The 19,701-nt window shown below is 36.1% G+C and overlaps 1 protein-coding gene across 3 annotated transcripts in view; it reads left to right on the forward strand.

Moving 5' to 3' along the window:
- Window positions 1–19,701, forward strand: part of lili (LMBR1-like protein lilipod) — a 434,111-nt gene that overhangs the window by 180,734 nt on the left and 233,676 nt on the right. For all 3 annotated transcript variants that reach the window (XM_090398849.1, XM_090398851.1, XM_090398850.1), the window contains one exon: window positions 14,671–14,739. In XM_090398849.1, coding sequence (XP_090254975.1) covers window positions 14,671–14,739 — 69 coding nt within the window. The remainder of the gene's footprint in view (window positions 1–14,670; window positions 14,740–19,701) is intronic.

The raw sequence follows: 19,701 nt of genomic DNA on the forward strand, positions 1-19,701 counted from the left end.
TGCTGACAGCTAAGTGTAACCACAGTTGCAGCCACACAATCATGCAAAATGCAAGAGTTGTGGTACAGAATTTGCATAGTCTCCTATACCTAATTCAATTGCACTTCAGTATAGTTATTTGTTCAGTGGTAGTAAGTGTAAAGTTATGCACGTTGACATAATGAGATTTCCGTTGCCATATTATATTGCTGTGGATTATGTTTAGAGAAACTGATGAAGCTAGAAATCTTGTCATGGTTGAATTCAAAGGTCACAAAGCAAAAATGTAAATACAACTCAGAGGATAATTGTGATGCCAAAATGAACATTGATATGTAAGGATAAAGTAATTTTGCTTCTTTACAATGTCTTGATACAACCACACCTGGACTACTATATACAGATTTGATCTCCTGGACTCTGAAGAGATGAAGCAGCTATGGAAAGGGTCCTGAGAAGAGTTATGAAATGTAGGTTATGAGGAATGCATTTAGACTATGTATACTGCAGACACTCCTAAACAGGAGAAAGAGGAGTGATATGATAAAGTCTATAATCTTATAAAAAGGTGTTATACTATACTTCGTTGATGGAATTTTTCATTATGTGGAAGTTGAGTTTGTGTGGTTCAAAAAGGAACGAGAGCTAGATTTTTCCCTCACAGAGCAGTGAGTGGAATAATTTAAAGTGGTGAATGTAGCTGGTTTGAATGAGCTCAGAAGAAGGTATGACAGCTCATGTGGGTAATGTGTGGTTCCTTGATGAGAACTTGACTTCTTGAAGATCTCTGGTGATAAATAATTTTTGTGGAGTATAATATACCATGTCAAATACAATATCTAATAATATTAAGTATGTAAATAAAACTATAAAAGAAGTCAGCACAACAGTGCCACTGTGCTGCTTTCCTCTTCTCCAAGTGTTTCCTCACCTCTGGAATAGCTTGATACAGTTTCAACATCTGTAATATGCATATATGGTGTATCAAGAATGAGACTGAATTATTATTGTTATTAAGAGAGAGACCTCCAAGGAGTCAGTGACTCATTGAGGAAGACCCCATACTACAATGCAGCAGTTGTCATACCTGTTCTTGAATTCATTCACAGTACTTATATTCACAGTATCCAATGCCAATCCTTTCCAGTCACACACTATTCTAATGAGAAAAATCTCTCACCCCCTTCTTGACAGCATTCATTCATTCATTCATTCATTCATTCTCAGCTTCCAAGAATGTCTCCCACCTCATATTCCCCCCCCCCCACCTTCTATAAAATGAAAAATTCCATCTATTGGTATCCAGTAAAACTCTTTCAGTAGTCTGTAAGTCTCAGTTATATCACCTCTCTTTTCCTGTTTGTTAGTGTCTGTAGTCCACAAATTCTCAATTTGTCTTCATAATCTGTATTTTACAATGCTGCCATCGCTACCAAAACCAGGAGATCAGAGGTCGTATCATGACCTTATAAAGAGGCAAAATAACCTTACTTGTTAAGGTTCATTTCAGCATTGCAATTATCCAGTGCAATTTTTGCAGTATGGCCCTTGAACTTCAACTCTCTGTATATTAAAACTCCAAGATCTCTAGCCTGATCAGTTTCTTCAAGCATATCCACCAATATAATGGATATCTCATGAGATATCCAGTGGATATAACATTGAATATCTCATTACAAAACCAATATTTACTATTGGCTATCAGTTCAAATAACATTGATAGCCATTTTCACATGCTCACAATTCCATTATATTCAAATTATTCTGCAAGTACTGCATGTTAACTGCATTCCTGATTACCTTGTCTAATCTTTGCATCATCAACCAACAGCTGTATGTCATCTGTTAAATCCTTAGTGTCATTAATGTAAAAAAAAAAAAAGAAATATATATACTTTCATAATAAATGAATGAATCGACTACTAGAATTATTACAAAAGAAAAAAAAGTTCCCATTATATAGCACATTAAAAGTTCAGCCAATGCATCCACCATCACTTAAAGCAGACATATTAATAGAAGAAATGAAAAATTGTTGGCTGTTTTGGTTGAAGACATGCAACAATGAATGCTGCTAAGTTTTATGCTTACACATGAGAAAACCATAAATTAAAGATTATAGGAAATTATATTTTTGGTTTCATCCTTTATCCAAATGTAAGAAAACAAAGTTTTTTTAATGAAGTTCTGAAGTGACTTCATGCAAATATAATTTCTTGGCATCTCTAATTTATAGTATAACCAAGTGAAAAAACTTTCAACATCAGAAAATCCAAGATGCAACTACATACTGTAAATTGATTTACAGTAGGGAAAGAAATGCTGCAGTAGTACAGTACATACAGTATTACATATTCATAATAAATATGTAATACTGTTCATATTAGTTTTCTTGCAATTATATATGCTCCTATATTTATGTAATCAATGGGATGGTGAGTAAACTTTCATTTTCTAAGTTTTCTTTTCATAAGCAGAACCTGCTTAGCTATAATTATTCTTTAAAACAAACATATTTGTCAAAAATTTGTGTATATACACTGCTTGGAAAGAAGTTAATGGACATCCCCAATGGGCAAGTCATGTCATGTGTTTGTAGCCAGTATAAATTTGAGGAATATGTTTTCAATTCAGTGCAACTGTGCCCAAGTGAATTGGCTGCAAGAAGGGAACCGATGGCATTTCAAAGAGGCATTATGATAGGATGCCATGTTGCAGGCCTATCTGTTCAGCAAATTGTTGAGAAATTGGGCCTTCTCAGTTGAATGCCTGTGAAATCATACTGACTTGGAAGCACTAAGAGTTAACTGCAAGTGTTACCTGCAGTGGATGACCCACCATACTCAACAAAGTATACAAAGGTATACTTTGTTGAGTATGGTGGTACTACAAAGGATAATAAAATTTAAAAAGTGCTATTTGTTAGCTGACACATTGAATGCAGGAGTTTCTGGCATCAAGTAGAATATGAATTTGCACAAAAACATTCAGAATCAAGGCTCACAACATGGATTTCCATGGTAGGACCACAATGCGAAGCTTCATATTACCTGAACCAACATGCAGTGTCATTTTCATGCTCTTTGCACCAAGTACAGTGGGATGAGCTTGGAAAGCTGTGTTTTGGAGCAATGAATCATGCCACACCCTCTACCAAACAGGTGGATGGATGAGTATGGTGGATGCCTGGTGAACAATGCTTACTGGAGTGCATAACCCCAACTATGAAATTAAGATGGTATTTGTCCTGTTTTTCTTGGTTTGACTTTGCATCTCTGTTTGTGGTGCCAGGAACATTGAACTTCAAGAGGTAGCTGAACATTCTGGGCAATGCAATACTTCCTACTTTGTGGTGTTTCTTTGGAACTGACTATTGTCTCTTTCAGCAAGACAGTGCACTGTGTCATAAGACTGCTGCTGTAGCTGTGTAGTTTGTGGAAATGAATGTTACTACACTTGTGTTACGTTGTTGATTATCCTTATAAACTATACTTCCATTATTCCCTTTTATGCCAATTAAGAATGAGATTTCTAATCTATCTCTCTGGGATCATTTCCTTTTTGAACTCTGACAAAATTTGTTTAAGCTGCGCCAGTCAGAGTTCTAGGACAGAAGAATTCTTGCCTCAGAGAAACCTCCCAGAGTTCTAGAGCTACCTAATCTTGTTAAAAGTTTAAAGCTTCTGTAGAAATCTTAGCTTGCAGTCATGGCCTTATTACTCTAAAATTCCCTTATCTTCCCCTTATGCATAGGTTCAAACTTTTATGAGTGGTAAAATTAGTCTCATGCTCAGGTTTACATAGCAAAACATGTTTATTAAGAATCTAATGAGTTTACAAATAGGTTTAAACATATCAAAAGCATATCACATAATCATTACATGACAAACAATGAAAGAACACTAATTAATAAACATTCAACTCATATCCTTAGGTTAAATAAATAAATACACACTTAACATAAAATACATGTTTATAATTCCTAACTTCAATTGCCAACATAGGCCCCCTTCACATTAATTAGGTCTCACACAAAATCTTAAATCTTCAGCTACCAGTTCAATGGAACTAACAAAACACTAAGCACATTAATCACTCAAAAGTTCTCTAAGTAATTGTCCATCTTCCTATCCAACTAAATTCTCGTTTACTTCTTTCCTCTAAAGCTAATAGTTAATTGAATAAGAAATTTCTGTACTTTACCACTGCCACTTGAGGTTTCCGTTGTCCCTTTTATCCATCCTTTGTCCTTAGATACCTTTCTGCTTCAGCAGGTCACATCCACGTGGAGGTCATGTTGCTCGTCACATATAGCCATTTTCTGCACTCCGCTGGGCAAACGCTCGTCTCACTGGTTACTGTCGTTAGCTTGACTGCTTTCCAGAGGGATCCTTCAGCTGTATCATCCCGGTAAAAACCTTTACCGATGGCACGAATTGGTGGATGCCGTCATCTCGCATACAGCTCATCCGATACTAGTCAGTCAGCAATGGGGAAAGGCCTGTCATCGGTCATCGTAGCTCTGAACAAGAACGGGAACAGAAAAAACGGGGGCTGAAACCCGCATGAACCTGCATTTATTCTCCTTTGTTGCACCCCCTCCCCCTTTTGGTTACAGAAATTTCTGATGGCGCCTTCCTATTCGTCCTCATGTTATCACGTCATAATTCTTCTCCTTGAAGAGCGCACTTTTCGTAGAACACAAGTTCGATTTGCTTTCCACGAATGATTTCGTCTCGGGCATTACGCTATCGTAGGTAACTCTCACATGACCTTTGTTAGCATTTTGACATACATTTTGCATAGAGTATATTTTAATCACTATTGCTTTTAAACACAAAATTTCTATTTAGACACAAATTTCTCCTCCTTATTATTTCCTTTAAGAAACTCGTGAAGAGTTGTAAAGCTAGAAGAATCTCTGCACAAGGGCAGTAGAGAAGCATGGAAGTGTGACCTTGGTAGTCTATCAAGTTGGACTAGTTTGCATTTAGTTTCCTTTTTCTATAAAAGTTCTTTGTGCTGGGTCTGGGTATTAGTGTTACATTTTTTTTTCCCAATGGATTAAGCTTTTCAAAGTGGTTGACTAGAAATGACCCCAAATTGGTGGGAAATGTCTGCAGTTTACTAACTGGTGATCTCACATTAACACTGAGAATTCTATTGAGTTAAATATGAATAAGGTTCATGATTACCACAAACTTGAGAAAAAGAAAAAATTGTCAAGTTTGTTCTACATATTTTGCATGATTCGGAAAAGTTGACAGTTGGATTCTTACAAACATTTTATTCATACAGCTGATAGAGAACCCTTAGTGTCCTGAACAGTATTATTAGTACTATGGACAAGAATTGATGCTTTCAGTGACCAGATTGTGAAACCATAAGATAAAGTGAAGAGTTCTGTGTCCAGAAATTGTTTATCAAAATTATGCTGACCTCATTCTTTGATCAACATGTTTTTCTTTCAAAAGAATAATCCATAAAGAATTCACACTAGAAGGAAGGACTGCTACCAGTCATTACTACTTAACCCTTCAGAGGTCACGTGAAAATTTTTGGCATCAAGGGTCATACGTGGACTGTCATTCCGCACTCATTTTTAACAAAATTGAAGCCGTTTTGAATAATAATAAGTATATTGTAGAAAAAATATTATTTGTTCAAATTACAACATATTTGTAAGAGAAAACAAAATAAAAAAAATAATTAAATGTCTTAGAAATAGAACTGCATATGCTACATGTGCAATAAATGTGTAGAACTGGATTAACATTCTTTTACTTAAGTTCCACACATTCATTGCAAATGATTGCAGCATGTTCAAGACACATAAATTTGTAACATCTCTTACAATAATATTTAGATGCATGGGTTTTTTTTTTCTATCACAATAATAGCATCTTCCTTTTTCTGGATGTGCAACTGCAGTTTTGTTATCAATTCTGTTCTTGAGTGATCCACAAATTTCTGTGAGTCTTAGTTTTATATTTCTTAGCAAACTTTGAATTGATACCCTTTCTTGCAAATGTGCTTGTAGTAGAGAGAATCCAAGATCTTGCAGAAATTTGTCGCAATATTTTTTTGTCAATGTTATTCGCATGGTAAATAACTTGAGAATTAATTCCAGCAATGTTGATGCAAGAGTAAATAACTACCATAGGCCATCTTTTTGTTGATCTAGCACAATTGTATGTTGAACACAATTGATCAACAACATCTACTCCTCCTTTTGTATGGTTATAGGTAGTCAGGTTTGTATAAAGCTCCACTCTCTGTTATCAATGCCATCATCATCATGCAAACTTGATGCTAACAAAACAAATTTCTTTTTTTTTGGGACAGTATGATTACAAGTGCATTTATCTTTGAAAGCAAACATAGTCGATTTTATAGGACGATTTGCTTGCAATAATTCAGGAGGTAGTTCTCTTTTATTTTTTCGAACCGTTTGTATTACAGTAAGTCTATATTTCTTTAGCAAGTTTTCAATCAAAGGAAAAGAAGTGACCAATTATCTAAAGTAATATTTCTCCCAGAATTTTTGATTGGTTCTACTAGTCTCTCAACAACGTCACCTGGCGAATTGCTCGTGAAGTATGGCCCTTCCAGTTGTCATCCAACATATACCTCAAGATTAGCCATATAGTACATTCTAGCATCACATAATACAAAAATTTTAATACCGTATTTATTCGGTTTACTTGGTATGTATTGGCGAAATGAACATTTTCCTTGAAAACCTTCCAACTTTTTATCGATTGTAGCGAATGCATCTAGATTGTATCCATTTTTGCACTTTGTAACAAATAGATCAAACTTCACGACTAGCTGCCAATTTGTCTAGCTTTTTTCTTTCTTCTCGTGTACTCTTATCATCAAATCTCAAACACCTCAAAAGGAATTTGAATCGCCTCACCGACATTGTTGGTCGAAATATTTCAATGCCTTTACCATTACTTCCAAAAAGATCTTCTAAATTCAAACGGTTTGCTTTATATATGTACCAGCAATATATAGAAGTCCAACTTAAGCCCGTATTTCATTCAGAGTTGTAAACTTGGCATCTCGTTCTCGAGTGTAATTACTAGCTAAACTTTCAACATACTTGTCGTGTTTTCCAAAATAATCGATAAAATAGATTCGCTTATAAAAGAATTCAAAATATCAAGAGTTGATTGCAAATTTTGAGTGTCATTTTTAGGGCCAGATGATTCTTTGATTATATTGTATCTCTCAGTCCTAATACGTTTGTTAGTTCTTGGTACTGCTCTCCATAAAATTCCGCCTTTTCCCTGATAGAATCTATCCTCCAAACTCTCCGAGTTATCTTCAGCTACTCCTAATGACACCTCATCAGCTTCTTGCTCGATTTCGCTGCCACTCATTTCTTCCACATTGTCTTTCTCCTCTGAACTAACATCATTGTCTGTAACATCTTCATCCTCGTCATTTATTTTACCTAAAGAGAATATAATTTACCATATTGCAATTATATATAAACATATATAAAATAGATATGTGTACAGTAAAACCCCGAAGTAACATGGTAGATGGGACAAACAAAAAGCGCTCAAGTTGAATTTGTGTAACTCGGGGTATAATTTTGCATGTAATTTATACATATAAACATACAAAATATTAGTTAATGGGATCAAAGGTTTACAAAAACATCTATATTTTTTAAGAAATATAATCATAATTGTAATTTTTCGTACATAAAAAAAGTTATTTCGATGTCAATGGTTTCATAAAATCTAATAGATTCGTCTGACGGCATAATGTCGTTTTCTTGTCACACAAAATTTCTTCATAGCAAGCCAATGATTTTTTTTATTCCTTGCCTTGTGGCTACAATTCATTCCTCATTAGAATCTGTGTCCTCCAAAATCTGTAAACCTTTCTTAATTAAGCTGAGACCTGTTAATTTTGCAATTGTCATTATGCTTTTCTGGTAGAACTGGATCTGAGGTTTTGGTCTCTTCAGTAGCACTTTGCTCACGCATCTCCATGAGCTCATCGATTGTAAGCTCCTTGTTATGTGAGTTTGATTATCATACCATAATTTAAGCATCGTTTCCATCTCACCAATAATCCTATGACGTTTACGAATTATGCTTGAATTCTATGATTGGGGATTTTTCACAGCGAGAATTCTTTCTTTATCTTTTATGATTGTTCTTACTGTGGATTCCTGTAGATCAAACTTCTTTGCTAGCTCACAAATTTTCATTCCGCCTTCAAAATCCTTAATAATGTTGAGTTTTGTTTCCAAAGTAAATGTTTTTCTTTTCTTACTAGCTGTAGAAGAATTGGACTTGCTTCTTTTGGGCGACATTATTATTTTTTATGTGATAAAATTTTTATCAAGAACATAACATTAAACAATCGCAAGGTTTGTAGACTATAAAAATCGTGTCTGAATGGAGACCGCACGAAACACGTCAGTGCTTGTTCACAGCATGTGCAACACTGGCGAATGCGGTCGGCGTCGGAAAGATACGACTAGTGGTGAGGCATGAAGCGGGAGGGGAATACATACATATAAGAAACTGCGTAACTCCGGATTCGCCTAAGTCGGGGTATTACTGTATATAAAAAATATATTTTCTGTGTAAATATATAAGCCTGTATGTAAAAATATAAATAATTTACAAGTACTTACCAATTTTAAAAATTTTGATGACTGCTTATTCTTATAACACTAAGGGTCCCATGGGATCAGTGACTGCGCAATGTCTCAGTGGGAACAGTTGTTATCGCATCAACCTAATATTCTACACTAACATGTGTCCTGCCTATATACGAAGCTACATAAATGCACAACTGGATTTAACCAGCTGCTTTAGAAATATATGCAAAAAAGCAAACGGCAGACTCTGGAGCATTAAAGGTATTGAAATGTTTGTTGGCATAATTGTGTGTGACCAAATTTTGAACAGTCTGGTTGCCAGCTGTTGTATGACACTCTGTTTTCCTGTTGCAGTGCTCTACCACCTTCCTTATTCACCTGATGACCTCAGCAGCCTATTTCTTTCCTAAATTGAGATTGAAAGGAAGCTAATTTGATAGTTATATAAATCAAGTGATATTAAATCCAGCATTATTTCAAAGCCGAATGCAGAAAGTATTAGTTTCGTAACAAAAAAAAAAAAAGCATTCACGAGCTCTGTGATAAACTTTTTTTGCAAAACTTTCATAGTTTCTACATTTGGCTTTGAAATAATGCTGGATTTAATATATCCACTTGATTAATATAAATTTGCATCGCTGAACTGAAGCCATTTGGCTCTTTATTTTAGTAAATAATTTGATAGTGTTAATGTGAAAGCAAAACTTAAATTCCATCACAGCAGACAAGTTTTCTGAATTTTTCTAAAGCTCATATGAATACTGAAATTAGTATTTTCAGTCCCTCAGAGATTATTTTGGGGGAGATAGATAGAAAAATATTTTCCTTATTCATATTTTGTCATGACTGTTAAGGGGAGTTGAACGATAACAGTGTAGTAGGTAAAGTGGTCAGCATGTTGCCCAGGTATGACCGTGATGAATTGAGAAAGCAAGCAAAGATTTTGAATGATATGCTAGCAGAGTTATGTGAGGAGAAAGGAGTTCATTTTGTGAATGTTGGGGATGAGTTTGAGGGGCAGATAGAGCGGTATGAAAGAGATTGGCTACATCTGAATGGATTTGAGGTGAGTCAGTTGGAGAAACTGTTGCTGCAAGAGAGAATAATTAAAGAGAATGTAAGACCTGAGGAAGCAAGAGGTATTGTGAAAGAGTAAGGCAGGTAAGTTTGTGAATGGAGAGGTGAGTTGTGCAAGTGGGGAGAAAAGGAACACAGAGTTGGCAGGGAAACAAGGGGTCGGGGTTGACGGGGGGGGGGGCGCTACATAAAAAGTAGATGATGGTTTCACGAGTGGATGTGTGAATGTTCAAGAAAGGATTAAGACAATCAAGAGTGGGGGTGATATTTAGGTCTGGGTAGGGGTGTAGTATCAGTGATACTAGGAATGAATATGGGAGATTGTAGAGGAGTCATGTCTGAGAAGTGAGGCTAGTAGGACTTGTTATAGAAACAGAAATGAGTTAGTGTGTACATTTACAAATGCTAGACATATTTGAAACAAAGGGGAATGAAATTGTACCGTTGTTAGAGTTCATTCACCCAAAAACTGTTGGTATAAGTAAGACAGTTGAACAAGGATGACATTCTGACAGGAATAGAGATGGAGAGATATGTAGTCTTTTCTGAAGACTAACAAATCAAAAAAGAGAGGAGGGATGTTATTGATGATGGCAGAAGTTGTGCTGATATAGAGTAGAGATGCCAGGAGCAAATACTGATAGTGGTTTTGAAGCAGTATGGTGTGGTGGACATTATGAAATGTTTAGTAGGGTGTTGCTATAGACCTGGTAATGTGAAAGGCAGTAAGAAGGAAATGTTTAGACAAACTGGTCTGGCTAATAAGAAAAGGGTGTTCATTATGGTAGATTTCAATTATGTTAATATAGACTGGAATGAAGAGACAGTATCAGGAACCAAAGGGAACTTGAAAACTTGAGTTCTTAAGATCTTAAGCAGTACGTAACAGAAGCCACATGTGGATCCCCAGGGTCTTGGATTTAATTATCTCATCAAAAAATATTCTTGTAAATAAAGTGTCGCATCATCCTCCAGTTGACGAAAGTTACCATGAAGTAATCACTTGGGGTGGTGTCCAGCCATATCAGGACTTTTGTGAAAAAGAGTTATATGTGGAACTATAAGGCAGGTGATTATAGCAAATTCAGGAGGCAACTTGCAGTGATAACATGGAATGATCACTTGCATGGGAAGAAAATCAGTGCTGCTTGGTCTTTACTCAGGAATTTTTTGGCAGAGGCAATGACTGAGTGTAATCCAAAGATCAGGAGATTAAATACGATAGATGTAAAATGGATGACTGAAGAGGTGAAGTTTGCAGTCTGGAAGAAAAAGGCATTGTGGAGGTGACACAAGATAAGTGGAGATAATTAGTTACATGAGGAGTACAAAGAGCAAGCAAGCAAGGTGATTCACTTACTAAGGGTAGCAAAAGTGTGGTAGAGCAATTAGCAAATGATGCTAAAAGAAATCTTAGGGAGTTTTTCGATATGTGGCCAGTAGAAGGAAAAATGATTATGAGAGGATAATGTTGGTCAGTGATAATGGGAGAATGATATACACGGAGGAGGAGGGTATAGTAGAGGTGTTAAATGAGCAGTTCATTAAAGTATTCTATTCTTGTGATTGTAACATAATGCAGAACTTGAGAGCAGTGGGAATGGGAGAGGAACCACTGATGGTGAGTGAGCAGGAGGTATATGAGGAATTCAGTAAACTTGATGTCAATAAGGCCATGGGACTTTATGGTATGAGGGTGGTCTGAAAAGTTCTTGGCCTAACAATGAAAAACGAATTTATAATTTAAAAATTACTTTTATTTTTCAAAATAATCTTCCTTAAGACTAATACATTTATTCCAGTGATGCTCCAGCACCATTATCCTGTCCCTGTAGTAGTTCTCAGTAAGATACTGCAAAATATCCCTCTGCAGCTGCACTCACCTCTTGATTCAAAGAAAAACACTGACCAGTGAGGAAGAGTTTTAGTTTTGGGAAGAGATAGAAGTCATAGGGAGCCAAATCTTGGGAATAGGGGAGATGTTCCAACAATTCATAGTGCAGATACCTTAATTTTCCCATTGCCAAAACACTTTTGTGGACAGATGCATTGTCCCGATGAAAGATGATTTTTTTCTTCTGCAAACCTGGTCTTTTCTCACGAATTTTTTCGTCTTATTCTGGTTAAAAGATCATAATAATATTCCCCAGTTATTGTTTTACTCTTTTCAAGATAATTAATAAACAAAATGCCTTTAGCATTCCAAAATTCCGATGCCATGACCTTTCCTGCTGATGGAATTGACTTTATCTTCTTTGGCACTGAACAACTGGCTTCTGTCCACTGTTTTGACTGCTGTTTGCATTCTGGTGTATAATGGTGATTCCAAGTCTTATCCATAGTAATAAATCAATGCACCTAATCAGTTTTATTCTTGCTAAAATGCTCCAAGCACTGTTCAGAGATTTTCATGCAAGTGCGTTTTTAATCTGCTGTGAGCAAGCCGGCACCCATGTTGCACAAAGCTTTTTCGTATGCAATTCTTCATGCAAGATGTATCCTACACGTTCTTTTGAAATGCCTATAATCCCAGCAATTTCACGCACTTTGACTCACCAGCCATCCAATACCATATCGTGCACTTGATCAATGATTTCTGGTGTTGTTACACTTTTTGGACGTCCTTCACGTGGATCATCTTCAAGGCTGGTGCGGCCACGTTTAAACTTGACAGCCCATTTCTTAATTGCCAAAAACGAAGGAGAACAGCACCCATAAACTTTTATGAACTTCAAATGAATTTCTTTTGGCATTAAACCTTCTTTTCCAAAGAATTTTATAACCGCATGATACTCAATTTTATCCATTTGAAGGGATACAGATAACACTTTTGCTTCAGATAGCTGTATAAAACTACTTGATAGAATGACTTGCAGTTTCACATGGATGCTTATAACAGATGTACCAACTTAGAAAAAAAAAATCTTGCAGGTAGTGTTGCCATCTATGGTTGAGGTCGAGAACTTTTCAGGCCACCCTCCTATTTTATTGCATGTCTTGATTGAATATTCCTGGCATTAACATCTTTGATGTACATTTTCAACATGGGTCTTAGATTACCCAAAAGGAATGGAAAGATGGCAAAATTGTTCCACTTCATAAAGGAGGTGATAAGACTAAGGCTTCGAATTATAGGTCAGTGTGCTTGTCTGGAGTTTTTGTCAAGGTATTGGAGAAGCTAATGAGGACAAGGATTCAGAACTGGTTGGACAGCAATGGGTTTGCTAAATGAAGATCGTGTTTTAGCAATCTGTTTACTTATTATAACAAGGTGACGAATACATTTGACAAGGGGATGCATGTACAATATTATATTTAGATGTTGCAAAAACTTTTGATAGAATACCACATGACAAACTAGTAGTTAAATTGGAACAGATGGGGTTACATAGTAGATTAGTGTGTTGTATTGGCTTATAAGTATCAGTTGGTTGTGTAGGGGGAGTGACATCCCAGGAGAGGAAAGCCACTAGTAGCATGCACCAGGGATCTGATTTTTGGCCATTGTTATTTAATTTTTATGTAAAAGACATTGGAAATGGCTTAAACGGTAATATACAGTTGTTTGCAGATGATGCAATGTTGGAGTGAGAGTCACGAGAAGTAAAGCGGATGTTGTAGTTTTCCAAGATGACCTAAATACTCTCTGGATGGGAAAGTGTATGGGGGTGTCAGTTTAATGCTACAAAGTGTAAGATTTTAAAATTTGTATGAGGTTGGTGGGAATATTTTGGAGGAGATGAAGGATTTGGGGATTGTGGTGAATAGACTTGAAATTTCTTGAACAATTTGCTAAAATTGTAAGGATGTTTTGATTCCATTGTACAAGACTTTGATCAGGCTACATATGGATCACTGTGCACAGATTCGGTCACCAGGTTTTCAAATGGATGATGAGATGTTGGGGAGGGTCCAGCGGCAATTTACTAAGTTGGTTTCTGGTCTCTGGAATAGGAATATTAAGACAAATTGAGAGCATGAAAATTACAGAGCCTGGTGGATAGAAAGAAGGGACACATGATTGTGACGTATATGGTAAGGGGTAATTACCAGATTGGCATGGTTGAGATTTTTCACAGAATATCTGGAGACAGGGAGAACGAGAGGCCATTCCTGGAAGTGTATAAGGTGGGTGGGAGTTAAGGGGATGAGGAGTAAATTTTTTGCATGGAGAGTGATTGGTGATTGGAATGCATTGCCTGAGAGTGTGGAGAATGCATTTAAGTCGAGGTATGATGAGCTGTGCATGTGAGAGCGGGTCCTCCCACAGTGAGTCTCTGTTGATAATAATAATATTTTGTCTTATTTAAATTCATTCTAGTTACTCTATTGCTGCACTATGCATGCGTGAACTTATTGACAGTAGGTAGTTATGTGTCATGAATCATAATGTAGTTATAATCCATATGTTGAGTACCACATGCAGAATTAAATAATACAGTTTCCCCTGTTCTATAGACAAAACATCTTCATACCACTTCAGATCTTTAAGCAGGGCAGTGGTGTCCGAACCATCTCACCTAAAGATTTCCATGAACTTAAATTAGTGACCATTGTGGTTCTTCTATCACACTGTGTTAGTTATCATTAATAACCTCCCCTTCTCCCCCCCCCCCCCCAAAAAAATCACACTGCTTATATCCCCTACATGTCACTTCATACTTCTAACCTATAATTCCCTGTTAAATAAATACTAACTTATTTACTGGTTCTTATGTCATTGCTTAGACCAAATAGCTTCAAAACAGTAGGTAGTATGTTGTATTTTTGTCTTCTTATTTCTCTGTGGATAGGTATATTGTTCTCTCATCACTGGGGTAAATACCTGAATGTTAGTATAAAAAAAATAAAATAAAAATTTAAATCACAACATAAATAATAAGCAAATGAATTAAACTGGAATATGCAATGAATTTAATGAAATTACTTGAAATATATTGCTTGAATACAATAATTCTTGATGAATGCTTTCATGATTTCAGATATTTGGAATTATTACCTCCCATTTTTATATTCCTGTGTATCATTTCTTGGCGTTCTCTTGTTGCTGGGTAAGTATTACTGCAGATGTGCAGATATTTGAATGAATATATAACTGCATAGTTCTTAGAATAAATCCTGTACACTAATGATACTCGGGCCATTCTATGAGTTTGCTATTTGGAATTGGATAGTATTTATTTTATGGTGAATCACTGCATATCACCTCCAGCTGACTCAGCAGGGTTTTCTGTCCCTCAGAGAAAATCATTGATGCATAGAAGGTAAAGGATAGTGCCAACCCTTTATCTTCTTGTCCTTTTACATATTGCAGGTATTGCAAAGCCTGCACATAGTGCTGCTATGATAAGAAGTACACTAGATATAGTGATAAGGAGATGGTTGCGCCACCATATAATTAAACCACACATCGACTGTTGTGCTCAGATTTGGTCACCTAGTTTTCAGTGTGATGTGGAAACATTTGCGAGGTTCCAGAGACAAGCAACTAAGACATTATCAGGACTGTAGAATGCTGATCTGTGGAGAGAGAGAGAGAGAGAAGGCGGTTGAAGAAATGTGGATTGCAGAGTTTGATGAATAGGAAGAAAAGAGGTGATATGATAGAGACATAATAGTGTTATTAGACATATTGGACAAGTTAAGTGAGGGGATTTTACTGGATTAATCCAGAGGGGATTATGTTAGGTATTCCAGAGACAAGCAACTAAGACATTATCAGGACTGTAGAATGCTGAGATTCTGTGGAGAGAGAGAGAGAGAGAGAGAGAGAGAGAGAGAAGGCGGTTGAAGAAATGTGGATTGCAGAGTTTGATGAATAGGAAGAAAAGAGGTGATATGATAGAGACATAATAGTGTTATTAGACATATTGGACAAGTTAAGTGAGGGAATTTTACTGGATTAATCCAGAGGGGATTATAAAAAGAGTAGAGGGGCCATTCCTGGAAGTTGTATAAGAATGTGATGAAGAAGGGTGTGAGGAGTACATTTTTCATATGGAGAATTGTCATGAAATGGAATGCATTACTGGAATATGTTTTTAATGCAGGGAGTGCTAAGGATTTTAAGATTCAATATGATAAATCTGTTGTCAGTTGAATGAGTCTGCCAACTCCATGGAAGGTGTAATAATAATTTTTCACCCTTTGTTAGATTTTTACAAATTTATCATCAGTGCACTTTCAATAAATGTAATATCACTAACATATAATTCTTGCCAAATGTGAAACAGCCAGCCTGGTTGGTTGAGTGGGTTTGAATCCTGCCAAGGGCATGGATGTTTTTTGATTGTCCTACTAGCTAATCGCTATATGTACTGCTGTGATCTGTGCCCTGGCACAGTATCACCCTTGATGTCTTTGTGCCATAAAAAATAAATCAAATGAAAACAAATGAAAAAACCAGAGTTTCTGAGAAGGAAACCCTGCTACCTCCATATAAGATTGGCTAACTGACCTTCAATTGAAAAATCCCATATAATGATTTCTCTCATCAAGATGAGAATCAAACTCAGTTCTTTTCCAATCAAAGAGTACACTGTCGTATTGTTCTTTTAATTGCATTATGGAAGCACTAAAAATATCTCGAAAAATTTTTTTTCTTTGTTGTATTTTCATTTTTATGGTACAGTGATTAGAGTAGTAGTTGTGTGTGTGTGTAGACATATAGCAAGAAACAAAAAGCAACTGACCATTTTAATGGCAAAATTATATGTACGGTACATATGCAGGAAAACAGCTCTAGATTCGGTTGTGATATGAACAGTACCATTATAGAAGAATGTGATTACAAAATGTATCTTTTATACTTCTCTATGGTTCATTTCATTGCTTTTTTTTTTCCAATTGAAATTAACATTCAATAATGATCATTGTTAATTTTACCTAGATCACACTTGCCATCTATATGCACCACAAGTTCCTCCATGTGGCTTGAATATTGATGCCATTCACTACTTGCAAATGGTGTAAATTGTATTGGTAGCCCAGATGATTCATACCATTAGGTGCATCACAAATGCATTTTTATTTTGCAGAGTGGTAAATACCATCTCATATGTAAGTCTAAGTATTACTGTCGCAAATTAATTTACAAAAAGCTAGAAAATGCCTTGGTAGCTCAGTTAGTAAAAGCCATATTATCACAAAGGCTGTAGGTTCAAATCCCAAGTAAGATGTGGGTATCTGTAAAAATCTTTTAGATGGGATAAGGTTTGTCATTTTTGTTTGAATTTTTCAAAGAACAACAACAAAAAAAGATAAATTTAATTGGCTTACCATTCATTGGAAAAAAGAGCCCTTTCTTGAATAATTATGGTAATCAGTTTAAAAAAGAAAAAAATGAGTGAAAAATATTTTAATTTACAAGCTTACAAAATGCACTTAACTAGTATTAGTTTCCATGGAGTAGTAGAGTGTGTAATTATTATGTGACAGTAAGCAAAGTGGCAGTCTCGTGTTTGAATTCATCATGTTTGAATTCACCTTAAGACATTCACCAATGTCTAGTTCCTGAGCAAGATTCAAACCCACAAGCTGTAGGTTGTGGGTGTGGGTATGCATACAGGTATGTATCTGAGGCTCTCAGATATAGCATTCTGACTTTTTCAAAGTATTGTTCACTTTCTTCCCATTACTGATTGAAGGACGAACTCTAATTCATAAGATTATACTCATTTGTCCTTTAAAAAAAGCACTCTCTTCTAGGATCTTCCTCATGAATTTATAGCCAAGTGTTATATATATATATATATATATATATATATATATATATCATCATCATCATGCGTATCAAGGATTTAGGCCTAGCATGGCCTGTTCTGGCCTTAGAAGTCATCGTTTAAGAGGACGCCCTGGTTTTCTTTTTCCTAATGGTACTTTAAGGCTTGTTTTGGTAATCTTTCTGTTTTCATTCTTTGAACATGTTCCATCCATTTATGTTTATATTTTTTAATTTTTTCTATTACTGGTTCTTGGTTTAATTCTTTCATAATTTCTTCATTTCTTTTGTGATCAAATAAGGTATACTCTGCAGTTTTTCTCATAAACTTCATTTCTGCTATTGCTAATCTTTGTTTGTCTTTTTGTTTTATTTTTTGTTGTTTATTATTTTAACGGTATAATAGAACACAGAAACTAAGTAAATAATTAATTTATTAACTTGATGCTGATATTTCGCTGGTATTATAACCAGCATCCTCAGAGCACAAAAACACTGTTTGTCACAATACGCGAGACTAAAACAACATGGTGTACTTAAAACAAATTGTAGCAGCAACACAAAGACTAGAGTCCTGATTTTGGCGCCCTCTATCTGGGAAAAAAAAAAAAAAAAAAGCTATCATATATTACTAGAGTCCTAGAAAAGTGCTAGTTTTTTCTTAATATGACTGTCTCCCAGATCTTCGGCAAGTTAATACAGCCATATTTGTTGAGATTTGGAGTGTGTTTTAGGGCTTCTGTCGCCTCTAAGAACAATCTCTCTGATTTATACGGGTTTCTGTGTAGTACTTTTGTGTTTTTCCAGTTGATCCTGTGTGCAGGGGTATCCAGAGCATGGTCTGCTAGGCCCGACTTCCCATAATGATAATTCCGGACGTATCGTTTATGTTCGCTGATGCGGATATTCACAGTTCTTCGTGTTTGACCATAGTAGGCTTGATTGCATGAGCAGGGTACTTGGTAGACTCCTGGATGTGATAAAGGAGGAATGCTGTCCTTGGGTGAGCGGATGAGGGTGGCTAATTTGCTACATGGTCTGAATGTAGTGCATAGTTTATGTTTATTGAGAATTCTTGAGATCTTTTCGGATGTGTCTTTAATGTAAGGGATGGTGACTGTTTTGTTGTAGTTCTCTGTGGTGGCTGGTGGGAGGGGTTTCTTAGGAGTGTTTAGTATTTTGTTTATTTTATGTGGATTGTAGCCGTTGGCCAAGAAGATGTGGCGTAAGTGAGTCAGTTCATCAGTAAGAGCCTTGTCATTGGAACAGATTGCTCTCGCTCTATGGGTTAGCGTTTTTAATATGCCATATTGTTGAGAAGGATGATGGTGTGATTGTTTGTGTAAGTATCTACCTGTATGTGTGGGTTTTCTGAAAACTGAAAATGATAAGGAACCATCTGGGAGACGTGTGATGAGTGTATCCAGGAAGGGTAGACAGTTGTTGGCTTCCAGTTCCATAGTAAAGTGGATTTTGGGATGTTGGCTATTTAAATGTGCTAAGAATGTTTTCAATGTCTCAGGGCCATGTGGCCAAATAGCAAGCACATCATCAACATAGCATAGCCAAAGTGTTGGTTTGAGAGTGGCTGTATTGATTGCTTGTTTTTCCAGGTGTTCTATGTAAAAGTTGGCTGGGGGGGGGAAAAGGGGTGAGCCCATGGCTGTCCCATCAATTTGTTTGTATATTTTCCCTTTCCATGTGAAATATCCTGCATGTATTGTGAATTTGAATAGTTCAAATATATCAGGGGGGAAGTGTGACTTCAGTAGATTGAGGGTTTCTATTAGTGGTACATTTGTGAATAGTGAAGTGATGTCAAAGCTTACTATTAAGTCTGAGCTTTTTAGGGTAAGGTGTTGTAAGATGCTTTTTAGGGGTGCTGAATTTTTGACAAAGGAGGGAGAATTGTTCTATGTAGTAATTTAGAAATTCTTCTAATTTAAATTCAGTGCTTAATTTTGTTTTCTTTGGTCATATTTGATCAAATTCATATATATATATATATATATATGAATAGATAACTAACGTTTGTTATGCATGGGGTTGCATTTAAGGCCTATTTGTTCCAGAGCCATTTGTTCTAACGATACAGCTCTGACCACTGAACTCCAATACCTGCGCCATACGTTCTTAGCCAACGGCTACAATCCCTACAAAATAGATAAAATACTACATAGGGCCCATTACTCTTCCCTCCCCTAATACACAAGAATACAACATGACTATTTCTATTCCCTATATCAGAGGTACATCGGAAAAGATAGCCAAAGTATTGTTGAAACATGGCCTT

This window comes from Typopeltis vanoorti, chromosome 10 (assembly GCF_054136105.1).
Source record: "Typopeltis vanoorti isolate ZY-2024b chromosome 10, IOZ_Tvanoo_1.0, whole genome shotgun sequence".
Lineage (NCBI taxonomy): Eukaryota > Metazoa > Arthropoda > Arachnida > Uropygi > Thelyphonidae > Typopeltis > Typopeltis vanoorti.